We start from the raw sequence: 17964 nt of genomic DNA, 5'->3' as shown, positions 1-17964 counted from the left end.
TTTAAGCAAAGGTATCCTAACAGTCACTAGATAGTGCCCATTCTGTGTACAAGCTCGTAAGTACTCTCAAGCAACCTACCTGAGCACCCCAAATACTACATCCTTCCCAGAACTAAGATTATACAATCAGAGGCTAACACAGGAACATTCAGGTCTGAGTTTTGGTCCAGGCTTAGCAACTAGCTTACTAGGTGAACTCAAGCAGATCATTTCCTTACCCTCAGTTCCCACAAGTGAAAAATTGGGGGGTCATTCTTTTTTTTTTTTTTAATTTTTTTTTTCAACGTTTTTTATTTATTTTTGGGACAGAGAGAGACAGAGCATGAACGGGGGAGGGGCAGAGAGAGAGGGAGACACAGAATGGGAAACAGGCTCCAGGCTCTGAGCCATCAGCCCAGAGCCTGACGCGGGGCTCGAACTCACAGACCGTGAGATCGTGACCTGGCTGAAGTCGGACGCTTAACCGACTGCGCCACCCAGGCGCCCCGGGGGGTCATTCTTTAAAACACTTCTAGGGGCACATGGGTGGCCCAGTCAGCTGAGCGTCCAACTTTGGCTCAGGTCATGATCTCATGGTTCATGAGTTCCAGCCCTGCTTCAGGTGAGCTCAAGCCCCACTCTGGGCTCCGCACTCTCTCTCCCTCTCCCTCTCCCTCTCTGCACATGGTGGGATTCTCTCTCCCTCTCTGTCTCTGCCCACCTCACCCTCACCCACCCATGCTCTCATAAACAAACAAACAAACAAACAAATAAACAAACAAATAAATAAATAAAAATTTTAAAAATGCCTCCCAGCTCTAAAATTGTATAATTATTCTTTCTTACTAACAAATCAATTATCCACGTGTACCGGTAATTATCAGTTATATAAATCTATACAGGTCTAGTTGGTTAAGCATCCAACTCTTGATTCTGGTTCAGGTCATGATCTCAGGGTCATGAGATCAAGCCCTGAGTTGGGCTTCACTCTGAGAGTGGGTTTCTCTCTCTCTTCTTCTCTCTCTGCCCCTCCCCCATCTCAAAATTTAAAACTTTTTTTTTTTTTAAGCCTATATAGGTCTAGAACAGAACAGTTCCACAAATATAGCAAACCCCCTTCCATGCCCATGGTATCTGCATGTGCTGCCCCCTCTGTACAGAAGGGGCACTCCCTGACCCACATTGTTCCTACTCCAACCCTTGGCCAAGTGGATGTCTCCAACCCCTCCAACCTCCACCACCCCCCAAAATCCACAGAATCTATACTTTTGCCACCAAACCTTCCTCTGCTCATGTAATTTGATCTCCTCTTTAACAGTCCCTCAGGATAAGTGCTATCATACCTATCTTCATCAACAAACACTTACTAGAAATTACTAATTATAAAAGTAGCTTCAAAGATTTCTAAGAATCCCCAACCCAGTAAGTAGGTCATGATGCAACAGGGAAAAATAAAACTCATGTTACAAAAATCATGATGTCAAACATACTTCTTTAAAAAAAAAAAAATGCAACAAGTTACACACATTTCCAATTAAGAGAAGTTTCTTTCAAGATAAGCAGGTGAGAAAAGAGAGGTGGGGAGAAACACTATATTTATTTCAACTATAATGCCATTTCCAAACATTGTGGGGATTGTTCCTTTCATAATTGCTTTCAGTGCCTATGGCACAGTCTTTTGAATATATTCAGTGGAAAAACTGTTAAATAAAACTTTGAGGGAAATTTGACTTTTTGATATCACTAAAAATTGCTGAGAGCTAAGTCTTACGAATAAGATAAACTGGATAACCATTTCTGAACAAAAATATTGATTTTCCTTATACTTCTTGTCTCATTGTAATACAAATACTCAAGGGAATGAACCACAGCTATCATAGCCAGATCCTTAGCAACTGTTTAACATGGGAGAATAAAAGTTAAAACTGAAGGTGGGAGGACATGGAAACTGGAATAAGTGATTTTTACTCCTCCTAGTGGACCAGGCTACAATAATTTTTTTGGGAGGAGGGGGATCTCCCCACTCCTAATGATGACCATGAGAATGAGAGAAAGGGAATAGACTGCAAAGGTTTTTAAATCTGATTTCACGTTTGTAGGCATTCACACACAATCACTGAGCATTCATAGGATAGCTGGCATGTTATAGGCTGTGACAAAAAACAGCATCTCTTCTATACATTTCTCCCCCTCTCACCATGGACATTTAAAAACTTGACATCTTGACCAACAAAATGCAACATGTAACCCAGGATTCTATCCAGGACTTGGCAAGAGGAGGAAGTGGAGAAGTAGCAATGAAGTCATCCGTGGCATGATGAATGAATTTGAGCACGGACTCTGGATTTGATGATAGTATTGTATCAGTGTTAAATGTCTGGACTTTGATCATTATGCTGTGGTTATAAAACAGAATGGACCTAGTTCCTAGACAATACACAAAGACCTTTTAAGTAGTAAAAGGGGCAATGTCTACAACTTTCTCTCAAATGGTTCAGAGAACGACATGCATTTAAAGAGAAAGACAGAGGGACACCAGGGTGGCTCAGTCAGTTAAACGTCAAACTTTGCCTCAGGCCATGATCTCATAGTCCATGAGCTCGAGCCTCTCATTGGGCTACTGACAGCTCAGAGCCTGGAGCCTGTTTTGGATACTATGTCTCCCTCTCTCTCTGCCTCCCCCTTAAAAATAAATAAACATTAAAAATAAAATAAAATTAAAAAATAAAGAGAAAGACAGCGACCAAGGGAATTATAGGGCAAATGGGGCAACTAGAGACAATTTGTGAATCTGAATAAAGGTTACTTGAGAATCCCTTGTACTATTCTTCCAACTTTTCTGTAAGTTGAAACTACAGCAAAATAAAAAGTTACCCCCCCCCAAATTTTAGGAATGGTATTCTCCCCCTCTTCTGTCTTAAATAGGTTTCTGCTTCCTAGAGAAAAAAAAAAAAAAGAATATCATTAAATGAAAATAGATTAACTTGGCAAATTAAGGGAATAAATCAGATCGTAGGACTTCAGACCCGGATCTTAGCCCTTTAAAGTGACTAATGATGAGGAAAGTCAGATCCAGGACAGTAGAATAAGAAAACAGATATGAATGAAAAGTGGGAGAAGAGACACAAGAAAGGAAACTGAGACACAAGACATGAAACTGATACAATCTAATTTCCAAAACAAGGAAACTCAACTGCCAACTAGAAAATGAGTTGTCATGGGTTAACATAGTTGAGACCTCTCAGAGCAAAACAAACAAATAAAACCCCTAGGACACTAACCACTGTTCTATCTGTGGAGTATTTAGAGCTGTCTCACTATCTTACTTTTTACAAGCTGGTGAACTACACGGTAACCTCTAGAGTCTGATATAAATGCTTCCAATTGACTTGTAAAAGCAACAGTTTTTTCCAGTCCACATCCATTCCCCAGAATCCTAACAAGTGCTGAAAATTATACGTGTGCAGGTAGTGATTAGCAGGGCCTTGTGAACCTATGCTTCCCACTGGGAGGTCTACCTAGTCTAAAGATACAACTAAAAGACAAACATCACATCATCTCAGAACCTTAATAGGCTCTTATGTCTATATCACTAAGAGTCTCCAGGTTCCCAGGGGTGGTCAAGAGAACAACCCTATAAGACCCAGAAGACCCTAGAGAAATATGGGAGGCTACCCAGAGTATTCAAGAAACATGCGCCATTATACTTAAGAACTGATTGCTTCACCATCCTGACAATTAACCTGGGTAAAAGATTATAATATCAAGCATCTCATTACAAAGAATGTTGGAATAAAATAAGGAAAGCACCTGTGGCATTATAGGAGGGACTCAAATCCTGGCTCTTCTACATATGAGCAGTGTGACAACCTTTCTGGTTGTTTACGATGTATGTTTAAGATAAACCTGTCCTGCCTGCTTCTGAAGTTTGAGGTCTGCCCATCTCTCCTTTGATCCATGCAGCCATCCAACATGTACTGAATCTTCAACTCTGCACTAGACTTTTGGAAATACGAAGATGGAAAAGCTATGAGCCCTGCCCTCAAAGAGCTTACAGTCCACTGGGGGACACATTTATGCAGTTAAAGCTGGGTAACCAAGGTGCCACCAACAAAGACATGCACAGAGCACAGAGGGCTGGGGTGGGGCGGGGGGGGATTCTACCTTTGGTGGGAGGGATACAGGGAAGGCTTCGGAGAAGGTAGGCATTGGGGTGAGTCAGAAAAGATGAGCATTTGCTAGGCACTCAACACATTTTTGATGGATAATATAGAAGGTGGGATGGACAGATGGATCCTCACAGGCTGACAGAGGAACGTATCACGCCAAGTAGACTGAAAAAAATTAAGAAAGGCATAATGTGAAAGAGCAGGTAGAAGACGCAGCAGGAGGTGGAAGGAGGAAAGAGGGAAGACAAGGAAAAATAGCATCAAGGACCTTGCATTCCAAGCTCAGGAGTTTTTACTTGATCCTAAAGAAGATACAAAGCTGCAGGTTTTAAATATCCCTATGATGGCCGCATAAATAAAAGATTAAGGACCAAGAATAGAGTCAAATAGGGCAGTAAATCCACCAAGAGAATGGGGTTGGGAACTGCAATAAGGTTGTGATGAAGGCAAGGAGAATTCATAGCATTTGGTAAAAGATCAAATGCGTGTTGGGTTGAAATAGAGATGACAAAAGAGGAGTTGAGAGCGTAAAGAGATATATGGGTTGAAGAATATTGTTTCATGAAGTCCAATTAGATAGTGGCAGAGCCAGGACAAAAACCCTGACTAGTGCTGACTTCCTTCTACCAAAAAGACGATTTTTTAAAAAAAATCATAACTGAAAGTAGTAAACAAAAATAGTGTCAAAAAGCTTTAACATAGGGGCGCCTGGGTGGCTCAGTCGGTTAAGCGTCCGACTTCGGCTCAGGTCATGATCTCACAGTCTGTGAGTTCGAGCCGAGCCCCGCGTCGGGCTCTGTGCTGACGGCTCAGAGCCTGGAGCCTGCTTCAGATTCTGTGTCTTCCTCTCTCTCTGCCCCTCCCCCGTTCATGCTCTGTCTCTCTCTGTCTCAAAAATAAATAAACATTAAAAAAAAATTTAAAAAAAAAAAGCTTTAACATAAAATTTCATCTGTGTTACAGAGAGATTTAATAGATTTTTTTTTTCTAATTTTCCCCAGACTATCAAGGTTCTTTCAAAAATAGGCCTTAAAGAACAGCCCTGCAACTCATTAGTGTATGACCTTGTACAAGTTTTTAAGCTTTCTAAGCCTCACTCATTTTTTAAGTAGGGGGAACTAATAAAACATCTATTTTGAGGAATAAAGGAAATAATGTATGTAAAGTACCCAGCACCGTGCCTCGTCTGTATGTGGTACTCAATAATTTGTGTCACTATTACTACTAATGTGCAGAAAAGAGTTAACACAATAGTCCTAGAGACCTAGCAGCTTAGAGAAAGGCCTCTTTACCAGGTTGGCCCTTGGCTGGCATCTGGGAACCTGGACTCTGAGAGGGTCCTACCATTCCCAGCACTGATAAAAATAGCTCATTGTGCCTAAACTGTTTGAACAAACAACATGGTTTAATGCTGAGCACCTACTTTCCTTGCGGAGTCTGGAATTTCGGCACATGCTAGACAAAGGGTGCCTATGTAACCAGCTTCCAATGAAAAGGTGCTAAGTCTCCAATGCGCTTCCCTGGTAGACAACATTTCATTATTGCCACAAGTGAGTGCTAGAAGAATTATGCACACACTTTGAAGACTCCACTGAGAAAAGACTCTTGCAAACTTGTGCCTGGTTTCCTATAGATTTGCCCCAAGTGTCTTTTCCCTTTGATAATTTAGCTCTGTCTCCTTCCACGGTCAAAAATCATAGCCATAAAGCGGTGCCTCGGTGGCTCAGCGAATTAAGTGTCAACTTTGACTCAGATCATGATCTCACAGCTCATGAGTTCGAGCCCCACCTCGGGCTCTGTGCTGACACCTCAGAGCCTGGAGCCTGCGCCACGTTCTGTGTAGGTCTCTCTCTGCCCCTCCCCCACTCACACCCTGTCTCTCTCTATCTCTCAAATACATACATTAAAAAAAAATTTTTTTTTTAATCATAGCCATAAGGACAACTATGTGCCAAGTACTGTGTCTTCTCCTAGTGAATCACCAAACCTGGGGACAGCCTTGGGGATCCCTGACACAACCAGTAACCCTAGTCTTTGACTTTATAAACTATTTGCCAGTTTCCATATTGGAACAGTATTACAGACAACAAACCAGCCAAATTAGTACCTTGGTACCAAGGTCCAATTGTAACAAGTTCCTGATGTCTTAGCTGATGATAACTGTAGATTTAGACACTACTTGAATTTTTCTTGTTATTCCAAATCTCAACATCTAGAGATCTCTCCTCTCCTCTTTTCACCAGAGACCTTTTTCCTGTTTAAGCTCCAGCCCTGCTCTTCCTTGAATCCCATCGGTCTAACCCATGTGTCATTTGGTTCCGTGACCAGAGAACAAGATCACTTATGAAAATCCCAAGGACCTATGTTTTATGTCATTATGAATAAGAGCAAAGAATATAAATTGCCAAGAAGATCTCTTCTCAGTTCACTAGAATGCACAGAAACACGAGCTAACTGAGGGCAATGAGAACAAGGGAGGACAAACCAAGGAATAGCCCACAGCAGAAACTGAAATCCAACTCTGCCAATATCAGACTTGGAAGAAACAGCAGGACTGAATTTCTCATCATTCTAGAACAGAATTTCTTAGCATACTTCAAAAAGCACAATAAACTGCATTTAATAGGAAGAAAAGCTTGTTGCCTTCATGTTGGAGGAGCTGGGGTTCACAGACCCAGGGGAAGATGGACATCTGAGTCACATTATGATTAACTGAGGATTTTAATAAAACATTAATGGCCTTTAACTGCCATGAAGACACTAGGAATCATAGTGACTAGGTCAATCAAAAGCCTACCCACTGTTTTTCTTTTAAAAACAGAATTATGAACCACTAAAATAAATATCTCTAGGGCTATTTATCCTAACCCCTGAATGGTCCCCATGGTTTTTCTAATTCACCTCTAGTCTTAGATTTTGACTATATATATATACATATATATATATATATATATATGTATATATATATGTATATATATAATCAATACAATTTATATAATATATAATTATTATATAATAATATATATTATATATTATAATATAATTATATCGATATAATCAATAGGTATTAAATATATATATATATTTAAATATATAATATTGATACCTATTGATTCTTATGAGTTACCCAAGTCACAGACATTTTTGGATCAGAGCTTCTAGGACTGGGGAGATGGAAACTGGAATATTTATCCATAGAAAACAGAGAACTGAGCACATTAACCGAAACAGGGAAGAAACACAAAAGTGGGGCACTCTCGGGCTTACCTAGAAACCAGGCAGAGAGTTGTCATGCAGAAACTCAGCCCAGTATTGTCAGACTTTTATTTTTACAAAAATTCAGATTCTTCTCTTAAAATTCCCAGCTTTTTAATATGGACAATGATTTATTTTTAACTGTGAGAGGCAAACAAATCTGCAACCATGTTTCAAGCTGAAAGTCCTACATATGCTAGTGAACGTCTGTCCCTGAGAAAAAGAATCCAGGAGGGATTAACATGCCCAGCTCATCAGAGTGGAGGTTAAAGCAGGACTAGGCTCCCTGGACCAGTTAGCAGCCAGAAAGGAGGTGGACCCTGATGTTGAATGCCCAAAGCTGAGTATTTAAGTGTTGTGACAACCTCCTCATTCTGTCCTTTCTGGTTCTCACAGTGGCTGAGGCTGCTCCCAGACAAGACATGGGCCAGGTTCTGAAATAAAAAGGGTTGCACTCTTCTCTTTACTCCACTTAACCTAAAATAATTAGGGCACTTTTAACCTTGTATATTTATCATCTTCAAAGTGACTTAATAATTGCAACATGTTTCAATTGTATCAGTCCATATTTCTAAGCAGATAATACTGGCTCTGAGGCTTTTTTTTGGTTTAAGAAACTACCCTGTTTTACCACTTTCACAGTTCTATTTCTGTTCTTTTTGTAGACTTATTACATTACGTTCAAATTACAACAAGTTAATTACTATACAGCAAAAATTTGTTGTTTTCCCTTAAAATCTATTTTAGGGGCACCTGGGTGGCTCAGTCGGTTAAGCGGTGGGACTCTCGATTTCAGCTCAGGTCATGATCTCACAGTTCGTGGGTTCCAGCCCCGTGTCAGGCTCTGCACTGAGAGTGCAGGGCCTGCTTAGATTTCTCTCTCTCCCTCTCTCTCTGCCCCTCCTCTGCTCACTCTCTCTCTCAATATAAATAAATACACTTTTTTTTTTCAATATATGAAGTTTATTGTCAAATTGGTTTCCATACAACACCCAGTGTAAATAAACTTTTAAAAAAAGGTATATTTAGGGGCGTCTGGGTGGCTCAGTCGGTTAAGCGTCCGACTTCAGCTCAGGTCACGATCTCGCGGTCCATGAGTCTGAGCCTCGCGTCGGGATTTGGGCTGACAGCTCAGAGCCCGGAGCCTGTTTCAGATTCTGTGTCTCCCTCTCTCTCTGCCCCTCCCCCATTCATGCTCTGTCTCTCTCTGTCTCAAAAATAAATAAACATTAAAAAAAAATGTTTTTTTAAATAAAAAAAAATAAAATAAATAAAATAAAAAAGGTATATTTAGGGGCGCCTGGGTGGCGCAGTCGGTTAAGCGTCCGACTTCAGCCAGGTCACGATCTCGCGGTCCGTGAGTTTGAGCCCCGCGTCAGGCTCTGGGCTGATGGCTCGGAGCCTGGAGCCTGTTTCCGATTCTGTGTCTCCCTCTCTCTGCACCTCCCCTGTTCATGCTCTGTCTCTCTCTGTCCCAAAAATAAATAAAAAACGTTGAAAAAAAAAAAATTTAAAAAAAAAAGGTATATTTAAAAAATCTATTGTAGATTTTAATTTTTTTTTTTTTTTTTTTTCAGGGCACCTGGGTGGCTCAGTTAAAGTGACTGATTCTTGATTTCAGCTCAGGTCATGATCTCACTGTTCATGAGTTTGAGCCTGCATCAGGCTGTGCTCTGACAGCCCAGAGGGTGCTTGGGATTCTTCCTTCCTCTCTCTCTGCCCCTCTCCCACTTGTGCTTGGGCATGTGTGCATACTTTCTTTGTCTCAAGATAAATAAATAAGCTTTAAATATAAAAAAATAAAATAAAATAAAATAAAATAAAATAAAATAAATAAAATAAAATAAAAATTCTTATTTCTGGTCTTACTTGAAACCCCTTGGAATTGTAAATTTTTCAGATTTAATAAATGAAATATAGCACATATACCATACAGAAATAAAAACATTAATATTTCTGCACATACACATGCAAAAAAAAAAAAAATCACACTGACTAACTAGGACAAACAAAGACTAAAAATAACTTCATCTCAGGCCACGTTTTACCACTAAAAGAGTTTTTCAGGTTTGGGTCTTGAGCATTTCAGGGATTTAAGAAGATGGATAAAGGACTTTAGTCCTATATTACATGAACCTGCAGAATTCCACAAGTCGCCATGACAAGCCACAACAGAAATTAACAGAGTTAAGGACAACCAGTAAGAAACAATGCCGTTCTCTCTGAATTAGGGGAACAAAAACACAGAGACATCAGTGGGAGTAAACAAACAAACAAACAAACAAAAACACACAAGACAAACAACCAAAAACAGTAAATCAATCAATCTAAGAGAGGCACTCTAGGTGAAAAAGAAGAATTAAATAAAATAAAACCAAACAACAAGATCACCAGCAAACTACTATAACCAACTAGATAACAGATGTGGTCAACAAGGGCAATACGGTCTCCATCCATTTCCTGGAATCCAAGAGTGCTTCTACTAGAGGAGCATGGCTGGACTGGCAGTACTAGATAACGCATTCCCAAGATGCCAGGAGAAAAATGGTCGGCCAGAGGCAACTATACATTCACATGCCTCATCTGGTGGTAAACCCAGAGGCTAAAGCAACTGATAAGACCTCACTATGCCACATGCTCACTGACTAGGTTTTTAGCAAGCCACTTCTCCTTCCTCTCATAAAAGGCACTTTGCAGTAGCTGCTTATCACAAAAAAAAAAAGTTGAGCAGTTCTGCTTTAGGTCAACTTCAGCAATATGCTGGATCCACGAAACCACTAACGAGTTTTAAATAATTTCCACTTAATAACGAAGAACTAGTCATATAAAGCAAGGGGCAAAGACACGGTGTATACGAGCTAAAGCAGATTTTGAGACACAATACAGTAGGTTATGGGATGGATCCATGAATACAATATATTTAATGGATTTCATAAGGAATAATGTGGTGGGGCGCCTGAGTGGCTTGAGTGGGTTGAGCGTCCGACTCTTGATTTCCAGGTCACAATCTCACAGTACGTGGGATCAAGCTCCGCATCAGGCTCCACACTGACAGCACAGAGCCTGCTTGGGATTCTCTCTCTTCCTCTCTCCCTGCCCTTCCCCTGCACATGTGCTTGCATGCATTCTCTCTCTGTCTCAAAATAAACAAATAAACTTAAAAATATATATATAAAACCATTGTAGAAATGTTTTCTTGAAAGGATTAATACAGTAGGCTGATATGAAAAGTATATCCATATGCACGAAACCATAATTAAGAGACTTTCTCACCATATTCTAAACTTTATATTCAGATCCAAATGATAAAAAATTATTACTTAAACTTCACTAACCTAAAATGTATTCCATACGATTTTGGGGTGGGGGGAAATAATATTATAAAACATTATCAATGCAGAAAGCAGAATGAATTTTCATTGTTCCTACCTCTGCTCGACCCTCATAGTACGTTAACATGGACTTCGTTAGCACAAAAAGTCTCTCTTTGTAGTTTAAGGGCGATGTCTTCTTTTTCTGCTGTGACCTTTTAATAAGAATCTCTTCTAGAATAGTGTTAAAATTCATCTCGGGCTTCTGATCACTCTGTCTCCTGCCATTGAAGATCCCAGGATTCTAAAATGAGAAGATAAACAGTTGAAATAAAAGGGGACATCTTAATTTTCCAAAGATGTTCTCATTCCAAATTACCAAAATAGCACTTACCCTCACCATGGCTGCAGCCGGTGAACGTTAGTCTATGCACCTCGACTGAAACTACCCAGGGCACAAAAGCTCAACCTCCTCTTCTTCCCCCGCCTCCTCCCAGCATTTCATAAGAAAATCTAATCAAGATTTGCCATGATGATGATTCATTCCTTTTGTACCTCCCCAGCATCCCATAGGTTTCTGGCACATTCTTCTGCTATCTGATTGCAGAGAAACAAATATCTCAGATGAAAAAGTACATTTCATCACATGCACGGATGATTTGGGCTGGTATTTAAGTTGCCTCAGGATCCTGGTGTACAAAACAGATGAATACACAGCTCTGGTGGATTTGTGAACAAAATGAATTACCCCAGTGATGGATAGGAGTCAATCTCCAGCTCTGATAAGGATGTAATCCTGATTAAACATCCTAGTTACCCCAGCCGTGAGGATGTTCTCCAATGTTTACACCAGGACCCATAGTTCTCTTCCCTATGGCTCCTGTCTCAACCACAAGAGAAAAGGAAATCTACCTGGTCACAGCTAACCTACATCTGGATAAGGTCAGCCCTGTATGTGGATCTCCCACACCTAGACTAAGCCTTCTAAAATTCAATAAAATTTAACTATCTGAAAACCAAAAATACTCAGAAAATACATTAAAATTCTTATTTGATAGAAGTTGAATTGACAACAGCCTTTTATTCCCTTCCCTTCACCACACACTTATAAAAAGTCATTGCACATCAAACCACAGAGGCAACGGAAGTCAATGTGAAGAACATAAGGAGGTACTTGAGAGCACAGCCAGAGCCTTGACACTGAGTTAGCCACTAGGAATTCTACTACGTCCACATCCAACATGATGCCTCAGAAGAGCCCTTGCAACCCCCTATTACTTCTCTGTCGTCATCCAGTTAGGACCCGCATTTCAGTAAGGTTACTTTACCACAATTTAACCTCTGTATACCAGTTCCTTCATTTACAAAATATTTACAAAATACACCAAGGTTATTGTGAATTTTAATGAGATGTGAGAACAAACTTGCTGATTATGAAAACTCCATACAAATGTTTACTATCATTATTTTTTAAATTCCACTGCCTTTTTCCTAGCTCAGAGCATTATAATCTGGACCATGATAGCAGCTTTCCAACTGGTCTTTCTTTCCACGGGCTCTTGTCTCACTTTGTTCAAATGACATACCCCTCACTCCCATCGGATCCATCTTCAAAGACACCAAGTTCTCATGCCTTTTTATCCACCAGAAGTCCTCAGTGACTCCTCAAAAGCCTTCCTACCACCTGCAGGATAAAGTCAAAATCCCCATAGGGACACCAGACAATCACAACCTGGCTACAACCTAACATCCAATCTGTCCTTCCCACTGCTCTTCAAATAGTCCACACCCAGTCAAAGTAGCTGGTATGAAAACCCCACTGGCTCAAAACTCAGCTCTTCAATGCTTTCCTGATGACTCCAGTTAATTAAATGCCTTCCAATTCATGCACCCATGATCTCTATATCACTCATCATAGACTTCCGTGTTCTGTAGCAATTAATGTATAGTTTTTAACTTTCGCCTAGATTTCAAGCTCCTAAGGAAATAGTTCTCAACCTTAAGCACACATTAAAATCACCTGGGGGGAGGGGGGGGGTACCTGGATGGTTCATTTGGTTAAGCGTCCAACTCTTGATTTCGGCTCAGGTCATGATCTCATGGTTTGTCAGGCTCTGTGCTGACAGCATGGAACCTGCCTGGGATTCTCTCTTTCCCTCTCTGTCTGCCCCTCCTCCCTCCTCAAAATAAATAATAAACTTTTTTTTTTTTAATGCCTAGGAAGATGTTTTTAAATGTCTGGGCCCTACACCCAAATATTTTTATTCAGTTGGTCTGAGGTAGGGCCCAGGGCATCATGATTTAACATGCAGGTAGATTTGAGAGTCACTATCCTAAAGGAAGAGATTGGGCTCTTACACTAACTACAGCACTCTTGGTGTTTATGGCAGCCTCTCAATAAACAGCTGGGTGATGGATCCAATTAACCCATTAGTTATTCTAAGTTAAGAAGTCAAAGAAAAAGCTCTTGCTCCTTTTGCATCTCAGTTGGTCCTCCTTCTTCTAAAGTAAAATTTTAGTACTCTTGTTTTTTTTCCCTTAGAAACTGTTGACATGTCAACAGCACTTCTTCAGGAATCATCTCTTCATCGTTGGGCAACACATTTTCAATGCAGGGTAAAAATGACAACTTAGGGGTGCCTGGGTGGTTCAGTCAGTTAAGTGTCCAACTCTTGATTTCGGCTCTGGTCATGACCTCACAGTTTGTGAGACTGAGCCCCAAGTTGGGTTCTGCACTGACAGCATGGACCCTGCTTGAGATTCTCTCTCTCTCTGCCCTTCCCCCAGTCATGAGCATACATGCGCATGCGCTTTCTCAAAATAAATAAATAAACGTGAAAGAAAGAAAAGAAAATGACAACTTAAACAATGGATTGTAAGGGAAAAGCAGGCTATGCCCTGGAAAACAGGCCATATGCAAATGTATAGTTCCCAGGCTAGTGAGTAATAACATAGTTACCGACTGGAAGGTAGATTTTTAGAAGGCCCAGAAGGATAAATGGGGTGTGGCTCACCTGTAGTTCTAGACACAAAAGGTCTCAACATGGGGGGCAGTAGAAAATATACTATGTTAAATGCATTTTATAGGATTTATAAGGGAGATGTTTTATAGATTTATATGATTTATGGGAGGTATTAATAGCCTTACACAGAAACATACCATTTGAGTTGAAATAAATGCTAGCCGGGGGGTGGGAGGGAAGGGAAAGTGGGTGATGGGCATTGAGGAGGGCACCTGTTGGGATGAGCACTGGGTGTTGTATGGAAACCAATTTGACATTTCATATTAAAAGAAAGAAAGAAAGAAAGAAAGAAAGAAAGAAAGAAAGAAAGAAAGAAAGAAAGAAAGAAAGAAGGAAGGAAGGAAGGAAGGAAGGAAGGAAGGAAGGAAGGAAGGAAGGAAAGAAAGAAAGAAAGAAAGAAAGAAAGAAAGAAAGAAAGAAAGAAAGAAAGAGAAAGAGAGAAAGAAATGCTAGCCATCATCTATCTCACTCATTTTACAAATTAAGAAGCTGAGGTTCAGAAAAGTTTAATGACTTGCCCGAAGGCACACAAGCCAAGACTAGAAGAAGTATCCTGACTCCAAGTGAAGGGCTCCCTCCACCATTCCACACCATACAATTAAAAGTTCTCTGTTGTTTCAATACTTCTTGGTTAATGGGAAAGCTTGGCCAAAGAAAACTACTAAAGTTCCACAGAGATACAAACAAAGGAAAATTCTCCTCATGTAGCCTTCCAGCTGAGGATAGAATGTAACTCAATGATCTCACGGTTCATGGGTTCGAGCCACACATCAGGCTCCACGCTGGCAGTGCAGAGCCTGCTTGGGATGCTCTCTCTGCCTCTCTCCCACTTGTGTTCTCTCTCTATCTCAAAATAAATAAAACTTAAATAAATAAATAGTTTGGGAAACTTAACACATTAGTCTTTGAACACCAATATTCTGAAGTAGGTAATGGAAACTGTCACTGTTTCACAAATGAGAAACCCAAACCACTAAGAAGCTACATTCTCTGTCCAGTGTTGCAAATCTGAGTACCAGATTAATGGTACTCTAAGTTTTGAGTACTTTCCTGCTGACCTATTGAAGCTGGACCAATGAGGAATCCAACCATCAAGATACCTAGTAAAGCCATAATCACTTACTACTAATAATATCGAAAGAGAAGGGAAGGGAAGGGGAGGGGAGGGGAGGGGAGGGGAGGGGAGGGAAGGGAAGGGAAGAAAAGAAGACTTCCTGGGTCAAAGGGCAAAAGTTACAGAGGTCAGCTGACTTGCCTCATCTCTCCTGGTCATGTACGCCCTGTCCGAGCCCACTGCCATATGGTGGATGATTAAGGCACTGGACTGGGGGCAAGGGAACCTAGAAATAGACTGAGCAGGGCTGCACTAAGGACACTTGTTTCTGTTTGTCCATGGAACACAGCCATATGCATTGATTTAACATGTACTCTTTAAGACAGGTTTCGGTGTCACACTGCAGGACCCCCTGCGGTCTTTGGCTGTGATTGAGGGTGGGGTCTCCCCACTGGTTAAAGAGAGAGAGAGAGAGAAAGAGAAATGAATGGAGAAAAGTTTTGAGAAAAGCAACCAACCATATGCAATACCTCTAAGCACTGACAAATATAATTACTATCCGGGAGATTCATAAGGACATTCATAGTTCAGTGGTTCTAGAGAGAAGCAAAAGTTGTTGGAACATGAAAATATTCATTAGTCACTGATCACATAGGCCTCAATCAAATATTCCTTCCACATTACTGGGTTCTGCTTCTTTGCTGGTCATTCCCTATTGCTGAACGAGGCGATGCAACAGTCAATAATATGAAACATTCAAGAGATGAGGGTCTTCAGGAAGTCAGGAATGAGAGTAATGTTGGAGAATTGCTTCAGTCATACTCAGTGCCACTGGTAAATGAGGACCTTGCAGTTTGTAAAAACAATAAAATAACCCAACAGAAGTATCAAAACACGATTTACAACTAAGATGCTAAGATACACTGTGGCTGACTGTTTTTTGCTTCCTCCCTGCCCCCTGACCTGCCCCATCATGCTATCCTTCTTCCTGGACATATGAGCTAGAGATATTTCCCAGCCTTCCCTGTAGTTAGGCACAGCCATCTAAGTTAAAGCCAAAGGGATGTGTGAAGAAGTGATATGTGGACCATCTTCAATTTAAAGACAAGCTACTTTCCCTGGATTTGGGGCATTTTCCACCTTACTACCAGCTGGGAAGTACACATAACAGACTCAACTTTCCTTATGCATTCAAGGCATCACCATGGCCCCTGAAAGACTTCATGGAACAGAGCTGCCCCACCAACCTAGACTCACTAACCTACTTGATGAGAGAGGAATATACTTCTGTTTTATTTTAGAAACTTCATATAATGGTTTCTGTGTTGTAGTGGTTTAGCCTTTATCCTACCAAACAGATACACCTTTGTAGAAACTGGTAAAAGCGGGGCGCCTGGGTGGCTCAGTCGGTTGGGCGGCCGACTTCGGCTCAGGTCATGATCTCGCGGTCCGTGAGTTCGAGCCCCGCGTCGGGCTCTGTGCTGACAGCTCAGAGCCTGGAGCCTGTTTCAGATTCTGTGTCTCCGTCTCTCTGACCCTCCCCTGTTCATGCTCTGTCTCTCTCTGTCTCAAAAATAAATAAACGTTAAAAAAAAAAAAAATTTAAAAAAAAAGAAACTGGTAAAAGCTTTCTAATGCTTCTGGGAGGGGGGGAGACCCTCTTTAGAACTGTGCTAACAAATTCAAATATAGAGTAAAGGCAGTCAATTTTTTTGCCATGCATTTTCATCAGAAAACTTATCTCAAGGAAACAACTAATATTTGGTTCATACTTTAAAAGTTAGCAATTATAATCTAAATGGTGCTATATATGAGATAGAATAAACATGTTTTCACTTTATTTTTCAGGAAAATGTCTGAATCAGGTTTTTTTTTTTTTCCTTTCACTACTTACTATGAAATGTAAGTAGATTCACTTTAAGTGATAATATTCTGGCAGTAATTCTCCTCCCATGAGGGATGTGCTGATATCCAGCAAGTATTTCCCTTTCTGCTTCTTGCTCCTTCAGAGGGAAATAATAACTAGCGAAAACAAGACGTGAATAACAAGCTTCTCAAGTGGGTAAATGATTTCTCATCTTTTGCAAGGAGAAAACATGAGAATTTTTTAAAAAGTAATTTGGAAATTATATATAAAATAATCAAATTCCAATATGTGTTCCTAGGCTACAATATTCTAAACTGTTTTTAATATGAAGCCTTCATCTAGGTCCACATATTCTTTTTTTATTGTTTTAAAATAGGAATAAAGAATCCAATTCATCATTGCATTTCTTTTTTTTTTTTACAGACTGAGAAAGTTTCTTCAAAAAAAGCTTCAAGAACAAAAACAGAGAGAGATTAAGGAGGACCCACTGTCTGTACATTTAAGGTGGTTTGTTACATACCAATAGTAACTGAAACATATAATATACTATATCATTCTTGACCACCCCTTTTTCATTCATCTGTAATCTCTGCCAACCTTTTTCCTTCCCTTCAATGTTTCCTCTTCTGCACTCATCCATCTTCTCACCATTTTCAGTTCATGAGCTAATTTGTCCACAGGAACAGCTTCAGACATTCACGTAACAATGTGCTCTGACATTTATTACATAGCCATAACGCATGAGGAACTATGTATCACAAAGATGAACAGGATATGATCTTTGCTCTAGGGAGGCATGGCAACAAGTAACTTAAAAACAAAGAGCCACAATATAATCTATTAAGAGGCTATAAAAGTGGTATGGGCAAAGTGTTTTGGAACACTAGTAGCCTCTAGAAACTGCTAATGTGTGACCACTAAAGAGGAAATAATTACCTCTCTTCAAAGTGTTGTGGACTACTTCAGTGAAGAAATGACATATGAATGGAATTTGACAGATGGCTTAGAGATATACCAACATATTTATAAAAGTTGGTATTAATGTTCTGGCCTTTATAATGACTTCCACATAGGGGCGCCTGGGTGGCTCAGTTGGTTAAGCGTCCGACTTTGGCTCAGATCATGATCTCACGGTCCGTGAGTTCAAGCCCCGCGTCGGGCTCTGTGCTGACGGCTCAGAGCCTGGAGCCTACTTCGGATTCTGTGTCTCCCTCTCTCTCTGCCCCCCCCCCCCACACACACACACTCATGCTCTGTCTCTCTATTTCTCAAAAATAAACACTAAAAAAAAAATTAAAATTTATAA

The 17964-nt window shown here is 40.4% G+C and overlaps 1 protein-coding gene across 3 annotated transcripts in view; it reads right to left on the bottom strand.

Moving 5' to 3' along the window:
* The window catches only part of TEC (tec protein tyrosine kinase), a 127601-nt gene that overhangs the window by 80087 nt on the left and 29550 nt on the right, over nt 1-17964 (bottom strand). For 2 of the 3 annotated variants that reach the window (XM_058722652.1, XM_058722653.1), the window contains exons 1-2: nt 11109-11127; nt 10833-11018 (exon numbers count right to left, since the gene is read on the bottom strand). In XM_058722652.1, coding sequence (XP_058578635.1) covers nt 10833-11018; nt 11109-11117 — 195 coding nt within the window. In that variant the 5' untranslated portion in view covers nt 11118-11127. Of the gene's footprint in view, nt 1-10832; nt 11019-11108; nt 11128-17964 lie in introns of those variants that run through there. The other variant, XM_058722654.1, reaches the window with a different exon arrangement.

This window comes from Neofelis nebulosa, chromosome 3 (genome assembly GCF_028018385.1).
Source record: "Neofelis nebulosa isolate mNeoNeb1 chromosome 3, mNeoNeb1.pri, whole genome shotgun sequence".
Classification (NCBI taxonomy): Eukaryota; Metazoa; Chordata; class Mammalia; order Carnivora; family Felidae; genus Neofelis; species Neofelis nebulosa.
The sequence above is the reverse complement of the archived record's forward strand: the minus strand, read 5'-3'. Positions and strand labels throughout refer to the sequence as shown.